At 38.4% G+C, this 16,974-nt stretch overlaps 1 protein-coding gene across 2 annotated transcripts; it reads left to right on the top strand.

The window, feature by feature from the left end:
• Positions 1-831: 831 nt before the first annotated feature.
• On the top strand, positions 832-16,741 carry Gemin2 (gem nuclear organelle associated protein 2). Of its 2 annotated transcripts, XM_055595522.1 has the most exons (10): positions 832-1,003; positions 1,344-1,428; positions 3,881-3,970; positions 4,202-4,261; positions 6,566-6,679; positions 9,548-9,592; positions 11,017-11,085; positions 13,465-13,575; positions 15,143-15,201; positions 16,274-16,741. In XM_055595522.1, exons 1-10 carry the CDS (start codon positions 867-869, stop codon positions 16,311-16,313), a joined length of 810 nt encoding a protein of 269 aa, XP_055451497.1. In that variant the 5' UTR covers positions 832-866; the 3' UTR covers positions 16,314-16,741. The 2 variants fall into 2 exon arrangements, with proteins under 2 accessions (XP_055451497.1, XP_055451498.1); XM_055595523.1 differs by lacking the exon at positions 16,274-16,741 and having other exon boundaries at positions 14,125-15,198.
• The last annotated feature ends 233 nt before the right edge of the window (positions 16,742-16,974 follow it).

Here is a 16,974-nt window from a genome sequence, read left to right as displayed (position 1 = left end):
CCCGAAAGCTGTATTCGCGCCTCCGCACCTGCTAAGACATGCACGCACCCACACACGTGCGAACGTAAAAAAGTAATCTTAATTTTTTTTTTTTTAAGTATCTCGCTAGGCTGGTTGTGGCGGCTCGTGCCTGCAATTCCAATACTCAAGGTCCAAAAAAAAAAAAAAAAAAGGCAGCCCAGTTTAAGTTACACTGCCAACTGTAGACCCTTCTGGGCCTACAGAAGAAATAGTCTCAAAAACCTAGAAATGATCCAGGTGTGGATTTTGGTTCACACCTATCATCCCAATACTCAAGAAGCTGAAGCCGGAGGATTTTGAGGCCAGCTTGAGCAATCTCATGAGATCCAGAATAACCTGAGCTACACACTAAGATGGTATCCGAAGAGGTAAAAATAAGTAAATAAGCTCTCCATCCATCCTCTCTGTCAATTTTGTTCCCCGCGAAATCAGAAACACACCACCCTCTTCAAAGGGTTGTAAAATTTAGATGACTTTAGAATCTAAAAACGGTAATTACAGCAATACTGTTCATCAATTCAGAAAAAAAAATTGAAGATTATAAAGTTCCTCTTCAGTCCCTGCCCCCTACCAAGTTTGAGAAGATAAAATGGAATTAGGTTTAAAAAAAAAAAAAAATTATACTAGAAAGTCTTTAGGAACCACTTTTGCCGGGAACCATGCTCACGCTCTTCATTCCACCGACGGAGCCATAAACTTGATGCAACTAGCAGCCTTGTTCCTGTGCGGCTCCGCCCCCTTATATTCCCTTAAATGGCCAGTCAGCGCCGCCGGAGGTCGCTTTAGCGCCTGCGCCGTGCTTAACTGGGCGCAGGCGCCAATAGAGATTGGCGGGATTGAAAACCATGGCGTGGGTTCCAACCGAGTCTGCGGTGGAAGAGTTGATGCCACGGTTGTTGCCTGTGGACCCCTGTGACTTGACGGAAGGTTTTGATCCCTCGGTACCCCCCAGGACGCCTCAGGAATACCTGAGAAGAGTGCAGTGAGTGACTCTGCCCTGTGACCCTGGGGGTAGCCCTGATGCCCGCTTGAACCCCCTGTGTGAGACAGAGTCCCTCCTCTGTTCGGGTGTCTATCTCTCGGGAGGTCCGGAAAGTTTAAGATCCCTATATTCTATCCTACCGTTGACTAGTTTCTTTAACTCGATTGCACGTTAAGACGTGTACTCTTAAATTTCTTTCCTTTTATTCCAGATGTCAGGCGTTTAGTTCTTTAATTGGGAGTCTGAATTTTATTTCCGAATTTATAATGAAGTAAAATGCACTACTGTACAGCACGCGAGCAAAGTGCAAAAATAAATTTTATGCATTTCTTACGTGTAGGATCGAAGCGGCGCAGTGTCCAGATGTTGTGGTAGCCCAAATTGACCCAAAGAAGTTGAAAAGGAAGCAAAGTGTGAATGTCTCTGTGAGTTTTACTAAACAACTGGGAATTGGGAAGGGGAGCAAAGGGGGATTTCGAGACAGGGTTTCCCTGTATAGTCTTGGTTGTACTGGACTCGCTTTGTAGAACAGGCTGGCCACGAACTCTCAAGGGATCCCCTTCCTCTGCCTCCCAAGTGCTGAGATTAGAGGCATGGACCACCACACCCAGCAAACAGAGAATATTCTAACTACACACAAGACTAAAGTTTTGTTTTGTTTTTTTTTTTTCCTATTGTAACAGAAATTATCAGTTATGGTCTATATGGTAATTAGATTGCTCCTTACAAAGTTAGACATCACTTAGAGGATAACTCAGGAGCATTTTGATTTGAAGGCCAGTCTGGAAATAATTCCAGGCCAGCCTGCATTATGAGACCCTCTGAAAAGATGTGTATGTCATTTGACTACCCCCACCCCAAAAGAAAAGTACTTCAATTCCTTACTAATACTGATCTTTATAAGTAAATTTTTTAAAAAATCTGGGATTTCCTTTGTAGTTATTATCAAACTGGTCCATGGTGCACTTTCTCAATTTGACCTGATACCATTTTCTTAGACTGGAAACACAAATGTCTTAATACCTTTCCATCCTTTCTGTGCATACTCTGGTCCTTATGCATTTGCTTATCCAGCATACTCTTTATTAAGCAATTAGGTTGTGCTGGGCACTAGGAACCCAACAGAGGATAATATAGAAAGGGTGCCTACAGACCAGGCATGTTGGTAAGCACTCGTGTAATCCTACCACTTGCAGGTAAGAGACAGGGGTTGGGAAGTCCAGATCATTTTCAACTACACAGAAGGTTCTGTGCTATCCTGGAATATATAAGGCTCTGGTCAAAGGAAAAGGAAAGTTCACTCTGCTTGTACAGTGTCAGTCTCCTGAAGGACACAAAAGATAAGCATTTCCATCATCTGATCAACACAGAAGATAAACAGCAGTCAATAAGTAGCAACTACTGGATGTTCCTCTAGAGTATGCAGGTTCACTTCCTAGCAGCCCACAATCAGCTCAAACTCTAGTTTCAAAGGATTTGATGCTCTCTTTTCACCTCTTCGGCCACCAAGCACGCACCTGATACACAGACATATGTGCAGAGGAAACACTCATACACATAAAATAAATAAAGCTTTCTAATAAAAATCTCAGCCAGAAAAAAGAAAGAAAGAAAAAAATCTCAGCCAATTATGATAGTACATGGTTTTAATGCCAACACAAGTGAGTCAGAGGCTGCCAGACTTCTGTAAGGTCAAGGCTAGACTGCCCAGTCTACATAGTGATTTCTAGGACAGCCAAGGCACATAGAGAAACCCTACCAGAAAAAGAAAAAAAGAAAGTGGGGGAGGGAATCTCTCAGGGAAGGTTCTATTTAACCTGAGGTCAGGGTTTGGTTATGTAGACAATGTCCTGCCTGCATGTGTGCCTGCATACCAGAAGAGGGCACCAGATCTCATAATAGATGGTTGGGAGCACTCATGTGATTGCTGGAAATTGAACTCAGGAACTCTGGAAAGCAGTCAGTGTTCTTAACCTCTGAGCCATGTCTCCAGCCCAATTTTGAAGGTTTTAAATATGTTTATGTTTGAAGTAATTCCTTTAATGTTTATAATTAGGATGTTTTAATTCAGGTACCGGAAGGTTTTATGTAACTTCACAAGACTTTACTTAATGGCACATGGTTTCATGTATACTTTGTTTTTTGTTTTTCAAATCTACCCTGCTGAGCTTTATTAAAAGGCGATACTGATCATTTGTTAACTGTTTGCTATTTTGGAAAGTAAAAGTAAGGCTGGGTGTGTAGAATATTTAGCCACCTTGTTTGTTGTAATGCCTTCCCCCATCCCCAAAAGAAGTAAAAGAAAACAAGTAGACCTTCAAGTCATGTATCTTTAAGTTATTCGGTAAATTTTGACTACCCCCAAACTCTTCATTTAGGGTGTATCTCACTTTTTTGTTTCTCTTCACTATTATAGAAAAATAGAATTAAGTAATATCCTTCAGCCAGGCAGCAGCCATGGTGGCATACACCTGTTATCCCAGCCAGCACTTGGGATGCAGATGCAGGCAGATCTCTGAGTTTGAGGCCAGCCTGTTCTACTGACCAAGTTCCAGACAGCTAATGCTGCACAGAGAGACCCTTTCTCAAAAAAAAAAAAAAAAGAAAAGAAAAAAAAGAAAGAAAGAAAGAAAAGAAAAACTATATCCTTCAGGTTCATAGTACTTAGATTTCATAGAAAACTTCACCCATAATCCTTAAGTTCGTATTTTTCTTAGTAAAGTGGCAAAAGGTCTCTTTCATTAACTGGTCTGTTTTTCTGCTCTTTTAAAATGTGCCTTTATTTTCTTCTGTAATCGTGTTCACTGAATGTACTTACTCTTCATCTTCTAGTTACACCACTAACATTGACTCTGACATTTGTGAACTCATTTCCAGCTTTCAGGATGCCAGCCTGCCCCTGAAGGTTATTTCCCAACACTACAGTGGCAGCAGCAACAAGTGGCACATTTTTCAACTGTTCGGCAGGCAAGTTTTCCTTATAATCAAATTAAACTCCCTCAGGTGTATTTCTGTTCTTAGACTGTAATTGGAAAAATTATAAATACACAAGTATTTATGAATCAGTTACCAAATGTTCTAATCTTTAGGTCTATTAGTATGTATTTTCTAAATTTGGAGATGTTTAGCGTTTTGTATAAAAGCATTTCTTTTTAATCTTTCATTCTCTGAAGATCATTATTTTTTTTCTTCCTTTAGAGCGTGAACAAGCATAGGAATCACTGGAAATCACAGCAGTTAGATAGTAATGTGACGATGGTATGTGAGTTTCTTGGCTTACATTGTACAGTGTGTATGCCTGTTTGAAATAATCCATAATCTAGCCTTTAAAGAATTAATTGCTTAGTCCGTATTATTTTGATTTTCCGTCATATACCAATATGTAAGTATATCAGTTTGTTATAGTAGTAGCCTGAGCCAGTTCATGTTTGGTTTTTATTTTGTTTTGTTTTTGCTTTTGAGGATATTGCTGTATCACCCCAGCTGGTATAGCACTCATGATGTAGACCAGGATAAGCTCAGACACAGGAATCGGCCTGCTTCTGCCTCTGGAATGCTGGGATTAAAGGCATGCACTACCAACTCTGGCCCATGAGTATTTTAATTCACCTTATCTTGAGAGATTTATGGTATGTGAAAGTTGTCAGGATAAAAATAAGAGTATTAATGTTAAGTCAGTTCTAATAATTAAATAAAGCTGAGAAGTTAGGAAGTGTTCTTAGGGATTATTGCCTAATAATAGCCATAAAAGACTGTCCAACTACTGTCTTACACTAAGACCACCACCACCTTTACAAAAGTACTTCTATCTCAGGAGTAGTGGCACTCTCCTATAATCCTAGCACTCTGGAGGCTGAAGCAAGAAGGTCATAAGTTTGAGGCCAACATGAGCCACATAATAATAGGTTAATCTTGTTAATCTTGTCTCAAAAAGGCAAACAAAGCTAGGTGGTGGTGATGCATTCCTTTAAATCCCAGCACTTGGGAGGCAGAGGCAGGCAGATTTGAGTTCAAGGCTAGCCTAGTCTACAGAGAGACCCTGTCTTGGGGAGGCGGGTATTTTTGTTTGCTTGCTCTGCTTTTCTCTGTGGAGCTGTCCTGGAACTCACGAGGCTGGCTGCCCTTAGTTTCTTAAAATCTGCTATGTGGTTCATCCTAGCTGTAAATTTAGAATCCTCAAGCCTCTGCCTCCTGAGTGTTGGGATTGCAGGCATTGAGTGAGGCCATGTAGTCATCTCTATTTTTTCATTTAGGCTGACTAATGGTGCTTGTGTGACCTCTTCAGGCTTTTAAGGATTCTTCTAAACTGTTGCTTTTTTAAAAAATATAAATACATTTTCAGTATCTAAAAAAACACTGAAAGGGGACTTACTAGGATTTCTTTTTTTTTTTTTTAAAGATTTATTTATTTATCATTTATACAATATCCTGCCTGCATGCCAGAAGAAGGCGCCAGACCTTATTATAGATGGTTGTGAGCCACCATATGGTTGCTGGGAATTGAACTCAGGACCTTTGGAAGAATAGCCAGTGCTTAACCTCTGAGCCATCTCTCCAGCCCTACTAGGATTTCTTGATGAGATAATCATGTCATATGCTTCACAGTAACATGAAGCCAGTGATCCATAGTGGGGGATACTGCCCTCTCTATCAGTTTAGATATAATTAATTAAAAGCTCCTCAAATTTTAGCATTTAAAGATTGTACTTGGGGAAGAGATGAACACATCGTTTTAGGCAATATTCCTAAACCTTGTAAGGGAATCACAAATCTAAGAAAATTATGAGAGCTATTTATCTTCTGAAAGGGAAGAACATGTATTCTCTATGATCCAAATTTCCCTTATAAATAGAGCAGTCAGGGTCTGGTGAGATGGCTTAGTCTGGGAAGTTGATTGCCTGCAACCCTGATGACCTGAGTTTGATCCTCAGGACACACATGCTGGAAGGCAAAAACCAACTCCTTCAAGTTGTTCTCTGATGTGTGCACACACAACTGAATAATGGAAATGCCTTCTGATTTTGGAAAAGAGGCCATCAAGTTGGATTAGAGTTCACTCTTATAGTTTTAAAGGTCATGTCTCAAAGGCAGTCACAGCCTACAGTCCTGCAGTTACAGCCTCATTATAGCAATATGGCGTGCATACACAATTATATCCTTAGCCAGCACCATGTCTTTGTGTTGGGGTAGTCAGGATGTAAAGAGCCTTCACTTTTTTTTTTTAAGACTTAATTTATTTAATGTACATAAGTCTCCTATCTGCATCTACACCTGCACACCAGAAGATGGTACCAGATCACATTGTAGACTGTTGTGAGTCACCATGTGGTTGCCAGGAATTGAACTCAGGACCTCTGGAAGAGCAGACAGTGCTCTTAACCACTGAACCATCTCTCCAGCTCCGAGCCCTCACTTTTTTTTTAAGAAAATGCACCAAAATTTTTATTTGTTTATTTATTGCATTTGAAGTACCCTTCAGTGACATCTTTTGCCTCACACTTTTTTCACTGTTCAATATAAAAATAAGTTGTTTTGTTTTGTTTTGTTTTGTTTTTCTTTCAGCCAAAATCTGAAGATGAAGAAGGCTGGAAAAAATTTTGTCTGGGTGAAAGGCTATGTGCTGAAGGGACAGTTGGACCATCTACAAACGAAAGTCCTGGGATTGATTATGTTCAAGTAGGTGATGATGTGGATAAACACAGGAAATGACAGAGGTGCAGACATCAATTACTGTTTTTGAATTATCTGTTTACAGCTTCTGCCAAATCCAGACCACAACCTGTTTGTGTACACCTCATACTACAAGTCGCTTGTTCTTTTTACATTGGTTGTTGAAAACCAGCACTTGGGAGATGGACGCAGGTGATCTCTGTGATTTGAAAACAGCGTGGTCAAGTATGACTAAGGCACATGTGACAATATGTGGCTGGCAAAAATTAATACTGTCTGATGCTGTATAAAAAAATAGTTACCGGGCCTGGAGAGGTGGCTCAGTGGTTAAGAGCACTCTCTGCTTTTCCAAAGGTCATGAGTTTAATTCCTGGTGACCACATGGTGGCTCACAACCACCTATAATGTGAACTGATTCCTTTTTCTGCAGAAAGAACACTCAAAATAAATAAATAAATAAATAAATTTATAAATAAACATAAAGTAAATTATAAACATAAAATAAATAAATCTTTAAAAAAAGAAAATAGTTACCAACCTCTCACTTAGTTCATGACCTGTTTAAATTAGAAAATGTCAGTTCCATTTCTGAAATAATTTACTGGGCTTGTATCTCTTATGTGTTAGTTATTATGAGTTAAAAGATATTAGAGGGGTTTTTTTGTTTTGTTTATTTTCGGACGGGGTCTGATAGCCTGCGCTGGCCTTGACTTCTTCCTGCTGGAGTCACTTGAGTAGCTAAGACTATATGTTGTCCTGTCTACCTTGGATTCAGGGCTTTCTGTGCTTTGATTTGATTTGGTTTTCTATGAAGCAGAGTTAGAAATTAATGCAGACATTTTTATATGGATTCAAAGCACAAAGGCTAATAGAGAAAGGAGCACTCAGAAATACACATCCTAAAACACAGGTGTGAATGTCTCAAGAATTGCTTTGGGGTTTTTTATGTTTGTTTTTTTTTTAATGATTGGGATGGATTAAATATTAAGTTATAAGTAGTCAAAAGCAGCTGCACGTTTGGCACACACCTGTAATCCCAGCACTCCAGTATCAAAGGCAGGCCTGAGTTCAAGGCCAGCCTGGTCTACAAAGCAGGCCAGAACAGCCAAGACCACACAGAAAAACCCTGTCTCGAAAAACAAACAAACAAACAAAGTAGTCAAAAACAAAGGAAAACTAATTAGAAAACTCTTGTTTGTTTTGTGTTTTATTGGCTTACTGTTTTTTCAATAGGGAAAGACTCACTGTGTAGCCCTGGCTCACCTGGAACTCCTGTGTAGACGGCTTTCTCAAACCCACAGTGATCCTCCTGCCTGTCTCCTGAGTGCTGGGAGTAAAGGCATGTACCACCATGCCTGGACTAATTAGGAATTTTTTTAAGTGATTAATAAACTTATACTTCAGATGAAATATTGAGAGTATCTTTAAGGTTTTCATGACTTTGTGGAGAGTCTTGCCCAGGCTGGCCTGAAAATCACTGTGTAACCCAGGATGACCTCAACCTCATAACCCTCATGATATCCTATCCAAACTATGTACATGGCTGCAATCATAAATTTTGTGGCTAACTTGTTCTTCACAATTAACCTGCCTCTAATTTTGAAGGTGTTCCCATAAAACCCATTGTGAGGACCAGCAGATGGCTCAGTGGGTAAAGGTGTTTGCCATCAAGACTTATAACTTGAGTTCAATCCCCAGAACCCACATGATAGATGGAAAAAGTCAACGCCTAAAGATTGTCCTCCCATCTAAACACACACACCATGGCACATGTTTGCCCAACCACATACACACAAGAAAAATAAATATACACATTTTTAAAATGTTGAGACCCACTGTATACATTTGCATTACAGCATATATATGTAGTTTGCTTGTTTTATGTTTTTTGAGGTAGGGTCTAACTATGTAGCCCTGGCTAGCCTGGAACTTAGAGAGATCTGTCTGTGTCAGCCTTATGAGTACTGGGATTAAAGGTGTGTGCCAAAAATCCCCAGACTCTCCATGTTGTTCTATTTAACAAATAACTTGTTTGCTTTGCAGTACTATATTTTTGATTTTCCTGCTTTAAAACTACTTCCCAACCAAGGCCACATGGCACATGTTCAATCTCAAGTACAGCAAAAACAAAAACCTCGTTCTCAAAATTTAAAGAGCTCCAAAACTCACTTGGGAAAAAAAAGGGAAAGAAAAAAGACATAGAGATTTCACAAAAAAGAAATATAAACTTTTTATAGAATATACCTAACCTCACTCCTTGTAGGACTGTTATTAATTTGGCTTGTTACTATAAAATATATAAGACTGTCTCAAACAAAAAAAGTTAATGTTTTCAAGTAGTATTGTTATGTTTTTTAAATTGTATACTTTGACATTTCAGTTAAAGTAGTACACATTTGTAATCTTGGCACTCAGTACTTGTGAAACTGAGGCAAAAGGATCACTTAATGCTCTTAAATTTTTTTATATGTGTGAGAAAGAGAGAAAGTGTGTGCATGTGTCGCACCTGGTGCCCAGTGGGGCATCCAGATCTGGAACTGGTGTTTCAGGTGATTGAGAGCCACTTGACATGGGCGCTGGAAACTGAACTGGGAACCTCCTCAAGGCCAGCAAATATCTACCCTTCTCTGCTGAGCCATCTCACTTTTTCTCTGCTCATTTGTTTGTTTGTTTTCCTTTCCCAGTAGTGAGACTTAAGCTCAGTGTCTAAAACACTCTCTCCAAGTGCTCTATCACAGAGCTAAATATCCAGCCCTTGGAATTTCCTGCCTTTTGTTTGGCAAAAAATTTACCAGTTTGAACAGAAAAAAATGACAACAAGCCTGACTTGTGTTGTCATTTAGTAAATCTCACTCTCTCTCTCTTTTCTTTCAGATTGGCTTTCCTCCCTTGCTCAGTATTGTAAGCAGAATGAATCAGGTAAATGTCATCAAATAATAATACAGTCTTTGGCTTGCAGTCTATATGAAAGGGTTTGAGTCTATTTACTCAGTATTTACAGTATGCAGGGTCTTGTTCTAGGCCCTACAGTGATTCTGATTACATTTCAGTGTGAAAAATTCAAGTTAATAGCTGTGTTTTATAGCTGAGGAAACAATGTCATTAAGTAAAAGGATCCATGACAGGTGGAGCATTCCTTACATGGTGCGAAAGTACCCATTTGTGTTCATTTCAGTTATAAGTATTCATTCCACATCCAAAATTTAATAGGTTCTAGTTATAAAGGGCCCACCTCAGCACAGTCTATGAAGATTGAAATAGATCATTTATTGGACCAAAGGGGGGAAAACAAGTAAGTTTTCATTCTTTAGTCTTTTAGGAATAGAAACTTTTTATTGCCAAGTAAATGAAACTAGTCAGAGCATGTCTTTAATCCCAGCACTCAAGAGGCAGAAGCAGGTGGTGCTCTGTGGCTTTGAAGCCAGCTTAATCTACATATTGAGCTCCAGGACAGCCTGGGCTCTGGAAAAAGGAAAGGAAAGAAGCTAGTAGTTATAGCTTAAGTCTATTACTTGGGTTTTGTTGTTATTTTTTTATTTGTTATTTATACTGTATACTGTCTGCATTTGTGCCTGCAGACCAGGATTGGGCACCAGATCTCATTATAGATGGTTGATTATGAGCCACCATGTGGTTGCTGGGAATTGAACTCAGGACCTTTGGAAAAACAGCCAATGCTCTTAACCTCTGAGTCATCTTACCTGCCCGGGTTTTTGTTTTTGTTTTAGTACCCGATTACATTTAAGTAAGAGAATATGCTCAAGTGTTGATAATTTCATCTGTGTATCTTTAAAATATCCTCCTCTAGCTAAGTTTGTTTCTCTTTAGATTTGATTTTCAGCTTAATTTGAATTGGTAAGTAAACTGAAGGTTCTTTTGTAGGAATATTTGAAACTTTTTATTAGTTACAAACTAGTTTTTAAGCCTGAGATTTAAAGCCTAAGTTGATGCTTTAGAGTATCTCTTAAAAAGTATTTCTCTTAAAAGACTTTCTAGCCAGGCATGTGCACTCATGCTGTTAGTGGTAGCACTCAGGGCAGAGGCAGGAGGATGGCCACAAGTTCAAGGCCAGCCTGCTCCACATCCAGGCTAGCCAGAGCTACATATTGAGACTCTGTTACAAGAAACAAAACAAAAAGCCAATTGCTAGGTGTGACCCATCCAATGAAAGTACCCATTACTCACAGTGATCTTTGGAAGCCTACCGAACACAGCCATATTAACCCTGATAGTTGCTTTTAACAACAATTAATGTAACTCATGTAGAACTTGTCATCGTTTTATCTCTAAAGTCACTCTTTCTTGTCCTTACTCCATCTCTCTCTCTTTTTTTTTCCTTTTAGGCAACAATTACTAGTGTCTTGGAATATCTGAGTAATTGGTTTGGAGAAAGGGATTTTACTCCAGAATTGGTAGTATTGCATCTTTTTTCTTTTCATTATGCAGGCAAAGTTCTTTTTACTTATGTGACTGCAGTTTTTATACTTACATATGTATACAATATATATGTGTTCATGTTTTCTACTTTTAAAATTCAAATCTTGTTTATAAAGACCTAATACCATAAGATAAATCAGTATGTTTTCCTCATTGAGAAGTTATAGGTGTGGGAGTTCAATGACACCTACCTGTAAAATAGAGTATTGGGAGACGGATATAGGCATTTGAGAGGAGCCTCGGCTACATAGTGAATTGTAGGTCAACCTATACTACAGAATAAGACCTTGTCTCAAAAGTACAAACAAGATGCAAACAATAGGAGCAAGTACTACATTGCATGCACTATTTCTACAATTCTTCATTAACTCTTTCAGAATTTATGAGCTATCAGCCCCATTTTGCAGGTAATAAAGTTAAAATACAATTGGGTTTAGTAGATGTTTTACAGTTATACGGTCCATCAAAGGTATTGCTCACACTTTATCACAAGACCTTCACTTGGAACTTTTTCATTCTTTAAAGCCTTTTTTTTTTTTTTTAAATGAAGTAGAGTTGGAGTTTAATAAAGTGTTTTTTGGTTTTTTGTTTTGTTTCATTTTTTAAAGACAAGGTTTCTCTGGGTAGCCTTGGCTGTCCTGGACTCACTTTGTAGACCAAGCTGGCCCCAAACTCACAGAGATCCATCTGCCTCTGCCTCCCAGAGTGCTGGGATTACAGATATGTGCCACCACGCCAGTCTTAAAAATATTTTAATACAAAGTGTAAGCACAGGAATTAAGAGAAAAAACTGTAAAGAAAATTGAGGCATACCAGGAACCTGGATGTGGTCTTCTCTGAGAGTCACTCTTTTAAATCCTCAGGTATAGGGTATACCTATAATTCTAGTACTGAGTAGGCAGAGGCAGGCTGATAACTTGTGAGTTCAAGGCCTGCCTGGGCTACATAGCAAATCTGAGGACAGCTAGGAATACAAAATAGGCCCTGTCTCAATAAAGAACAAATTTTTAGCACATATTTTTTTCATGAAATAGTACACATTAAAATCACTGGTGCTAATTTTTTTCTAGGGTCAAACCTGTCTTTCACATAGTTTTAATCATTCTATATATTGTAACAGCCTGAATTACAAACATTTCAAAAATCAGAAATTTTATATGGATGACAAGACTGAAGATAGGGTTTTTTAATTTCCTTAATACTTAATTTTTTTTCTATGTAAACTGTTATTTTATTTATTATCAAAATACCTTTTCAAGAGTATAGCTACATAAAACCCCAAAGCATTGTGGTTCTTTAAGGAAAGGGGTATTCATTTGAGCTCACGGTCTTAGGATTCTCATTCCCCTGCTGCCTGGCTCCATTGTTTCTGACTTCAGTGAGGCAGAGCGTCTTGATAGAAGGGAGTCATGAAGCAAGCACAACTGCTAATGTCATGAGGGTTGAGCAGAGAGGACCCAGACTGCTATTCTGTTTGCAGTATATATAGTTCCTTTGTGTGGGTCCAGGGAACAAGCTTTAATATTAAAATGGTTTGCACTACTGTCTATGAAGACAACAATTTTTATATACATCTTAAGATTTTGTTTTGAGTAGCACTGAAGATTGAACCTCAGCTTTATATATATAAAGCTTATATGCATATATATATAAAGACTAGGCAAGTCTTTACAGTGAGCTCTACCTTCAGCCCTCATTTTTCTGTTTCATTTTGAGACATGATCTTCTTAAGTTGGTCTGGCTGGCCTTGAACTTGTAATTCTCCTGTCTCAATAACCCCACCCCACCCGCCGCCAAGTGACTAGCACTACAGGCTCACCAGACCTAGCAATTAAGAGTTTTGTTTATGCTCTTTATAAACCTTTAATTTATAGGTACTTTAATTGACAGTACTATAGAAGCAGAGACAAACATCTCTCTGAGCTGGAGGCCAGCAAGAGATACATATTGAGACTCTGTCAAAAAAACAAAAAAAGACTTTTGCTTATAATTGAGAACCTCGGGACAAGGCATGATGTGCACCTTTTTAATCTCAGCATTAGTGAGGAAGAAGCAAGTTGATTTCTGTGAATTCTAGGCCAGCCAGGGCTACACAGACCTTGTCTCCAAAATAAAAAATAAAAATGGGTCAGAAGGACTCAACTGTAGTACAAATATCAGAAATGAATTTGCTGGAAATCGGGAAATATTTTGAAGTATCTAGTGGCCTACATCTGTGGTTAGGAGAGCCAGTATTTGCCTGTCCACACATTCCTCAATTCATTCATAACATGAAAGCAGGTAACAGCATTGGGCATTTAGAAAATGGGCATTTCATTATTTGTCTACTTATTGCTTCTTAAACTTTTACCTAGGGAAGATGGTTTTATGCTTTGTTGGCTTGTCTTGAAAAGCCTTTATTACCTGAGGCTCACTCACTGATTCGGCAGCTTGCAAGAAGATGTTCTGAAGTGAGGCTCCTAGTGGTGAGTTATACTGTACTATTTCAGATTCTTAACTCTCTATTCATATAGATGGTGAAAAAGAGGATTCCAGTGATATGTGAAATAGAAAATATGACTATATTATTAGTTGAGATTAAAGAGGTCACAGAAAGAAAAAAGTCTCAAATATAGTACAGTAAATAACATAAAATCAGTTACGCTGGCACAAGGCTATAATCCAACATCTAGGAGAGCAAAAGAAAAGTATTGCAGATTGCAGTTCAAGTCCAGCCTGGGTTATATAAAAGACCCTCTTGAAAAATAAGGCTGAGGGAGGCCAAGCATGGTGGTGTGCACCTTTAATTCCAACAGTTTAAAGGCTGAGACATCTCTGTAAGGCCAGCCAAGACTACATAGTAAGACCTTGACTCAAAAATAACATTAATGGGGTGGGGGAAGTACATTTTTTTTTCCTCAGGTAAAGGAAGATTGAAGGACTGGATAGGATCTACTGGGACTAGATCCTAGTCATTGGTTCTGATGCTTAAGACTTTTCATCTTTGTCATTGTCTGTTTTATGTTTTGTAACAGAATATCTCACGCTCCTATTCATAAGCATGGAGGAAGTGAATCAGGACCTTGAATATGCTGCGCAAGCACTCTATCCCACCTACAAAGACAGTTACTTTAGCTTGGTTTTGGGAGCATAAAGTCCAAGGCTCCATCTGTTCTACCTTCCAACTACATCATAATATACTAGGGAGGATCACCTAATGGGAGTATGTCAGGAGCTATTCCTGCCTGATGTTCGGAAGGAAGGTGTCACACTATGTCATGCCCCTGTTGTAGTACTCATAAAACTAGAACCCTTGTAAACAGCAATAACTACCAATCCTTCTCAACAGTATCTTTCTTTAAATAATGATCTTGGGTTGACAACCTGAATTTGATCCCCTGGAAAGTATGTACACTGAAATTATCTACATACAAGTAACAGCATATGGAATGAGCAGATTATATATTTGAGTGTTTGGGAAGGGGTTGTAAAACAACAATTAAGAAAAAAGACATGAATTTGAGAGAGAGCTAGATGGGGTTACATGGAAAGGATTGGAGGGAGGAAATTCAGGAACAAGGAAAATGAGGTGTTTATATTTTCATTTTATAAATAAAAGATGGCTGGGTATGGTGGTAAAGCAGCACTCAATAGGTAAAGCAGGCAGATCTCTATTAGGTCATTCCAGTCTACATAGTGAGTTCCAGTCCAGCCAGGTAAACAGTGAGACCTTGTCTTGTGGTTGGATGGATAGATAGATAGATAGATAGATAGATAGATAGATAGATAGATAGAGTAAAAAATATAAATATCCTAATGTTTTCTTCTGTCTGTCTGCTCATTTGGGGACAAGGCTGACCTTAAACTCACAGAGATCCACCTGCCTCCCAGTCTCTGGTTCTAAGGCGTAAGTCAAAACACCAGCACCTTGGTGGGTTATTTCAATGTGATGATGAGAGTCATCTAATAAAAGTTTCACATTTTTTATCTTAAAAGGAAATTCATTATGAGAACATTGAAAAGGAAAAGGCTACTCTTTTTCTGTTTTTTCAGGGCAGTAAAGACGACGAAAGAGTTCCTGCATTGAATTTGCTCATCTGCTTAGTTAGCAGGTAAATTAAGAAATCTGGCAGGGAATGGTGGCACACACCTTTAATCCCAACATTTGGAGAGGCAGAGGCAGGTGATCTCTTGAGAGTTGAGGCCAGCCTTGTCCAGGACAACCATGGCTAACAGAGAAACCCTATCTCAAAAAAACAAAGGGGGTTTGGGAGAAGAAAGGAAAGAAAGAAATCTGATTTCCTGATTGTTATCAGTAAAAGGTAGACCATGTTTAATGTTTTGTTTTGTTTTTTGTTTTTTTGGTTTTTTTTTTTTTTTTTTTTATTTTTAGCTGTTTTTGTTTTTTTTTTTTTTGTTTTTTTTTTTTTTTTCCCTTTTTTTTTTTTTTTTTTTTAAATCGTTACTGGGGGTGGAATCCAGGACCTTGTCCATGTCAGGCAAGGGGTCTACCATCTAAGCTGTATCACCATTCCTTGTATCAGAGTTCTACCTGAGTTGATTTGAAATGCATTCTAAATCTAAACAAAAGGCACACATTGTTTTAGGTCTCTTCCTGGACATGTTTTACTCATTGAGTAGTGGTTTGTTATTGGGGTTTGTGTTAGTTTTTGTTTGTTTGTCTTGTTTTTGCTAGCACCTTTCTAGAGCTACATAATATGCTTAATACACTGAAGTCATTCCTTCACCTAAACAAGATAACCTTTTGAAAATACACACATACTCAACCTCTAGTTTCTTGATCTATACTAACTATGCTGTTTATTATATTTAATTTTACTAGGTACTTTATACCAAGTATTTTTCTTAGTGTGTCATAATAGGAACTCATTTAATCCTATATCATCGGTTTAAAGATGAGGAAACTGGCAAAAAGATGTGGAGTAACTTTCCTACATCACAGGGATAGTGTGTGGTAGATAGGATCCAAACCTGGGCAGCTTTACTGAAGAACTCAATGTCCCCTTCCCTCCCTACCCCACCCCTTTTTTTATGTGAAATGGGTGTTTTGTTTTTGGTCAGATGTGCTGTAGTTTATTATCTATTGAGCTGTTGTGCTCTTTTCCTGCTATAGGCAGTGTTGTACTTAATATGTATGCATACGCTGATTTCCTATTTTTCTAGGTATTTTGACCAGCGTGATTTAGCTGATGAGCCATCTTGATAGAGCTCATCTCCTGGTGATGGAAGATAGTTCTGTGTAGACAGCCTAAGTCTGAGGAAGCACAATGCCAACCTGAGGACAAAGTGCATCACTTCTTCAGTGTTACCTGAAGGTTTCATCTTAATCAGCAGCTCAGCCTGATACTCAAAATACAGACTTGATTGGTTTGAGTGTGTGAAGTATCTCCAGAGAAGCACGTCTGGTATCTAATGAACAGTTGGGAGTAGTTTTCATCAGTTGTGTGCATTGAAAATAGATCAAGTGTTACTTATATACTTAAGCAGCTTGCATAAAAACTGATGAAATTTTGTACAGGTCCCTGGTGCTGTTTCATTGTTTATAAGTATACATACATATTTTTGTTGAAATGTATTTTGGCTACTCAAATTTCATGTGACTCTTGAACAAAATAAAAGACAGTGAATGTCCTTAGAGTTGCAATTCATACAGTTGAAATGGCACATCTGTTCATAGTCAACAAAACGAATCAGTTGTTCACATTTAAACTCAATAGTTTCAGTTTAATTGCACCATCAAAACTTTTTCTAGCAGATCATTTTCAGTAATGTCCTAGTAAGCTGTACATGATAGTACGCACTTGTAATCCCAGCATTTGGGGTTTTAGGCCATTTTGGAATGCATAATAAGACTCTACCTCAAA

The sequence above is a fragment of the Psammomys obesus genome, unplaced genomic scaffold, assembly GCF_907164565.1.
Source record: "Psammomys obesus unplaced genomic scaffold, mPsaObe1.curated_primary_1811, whole genome shotgun sequence".
Classification (NCBI taxonomy): domain Eukaryota; kingdom Metazoa; phylum Chordata; class Mammalia; order Rodentia; family Muridae; genus Psammomys; species Psammomys obesus.
The sequence above is the reverse complement of the archived record's forward strand: the minus strand, read 5'-3'. Positions and strand labels throughout refer to the sequence as shown.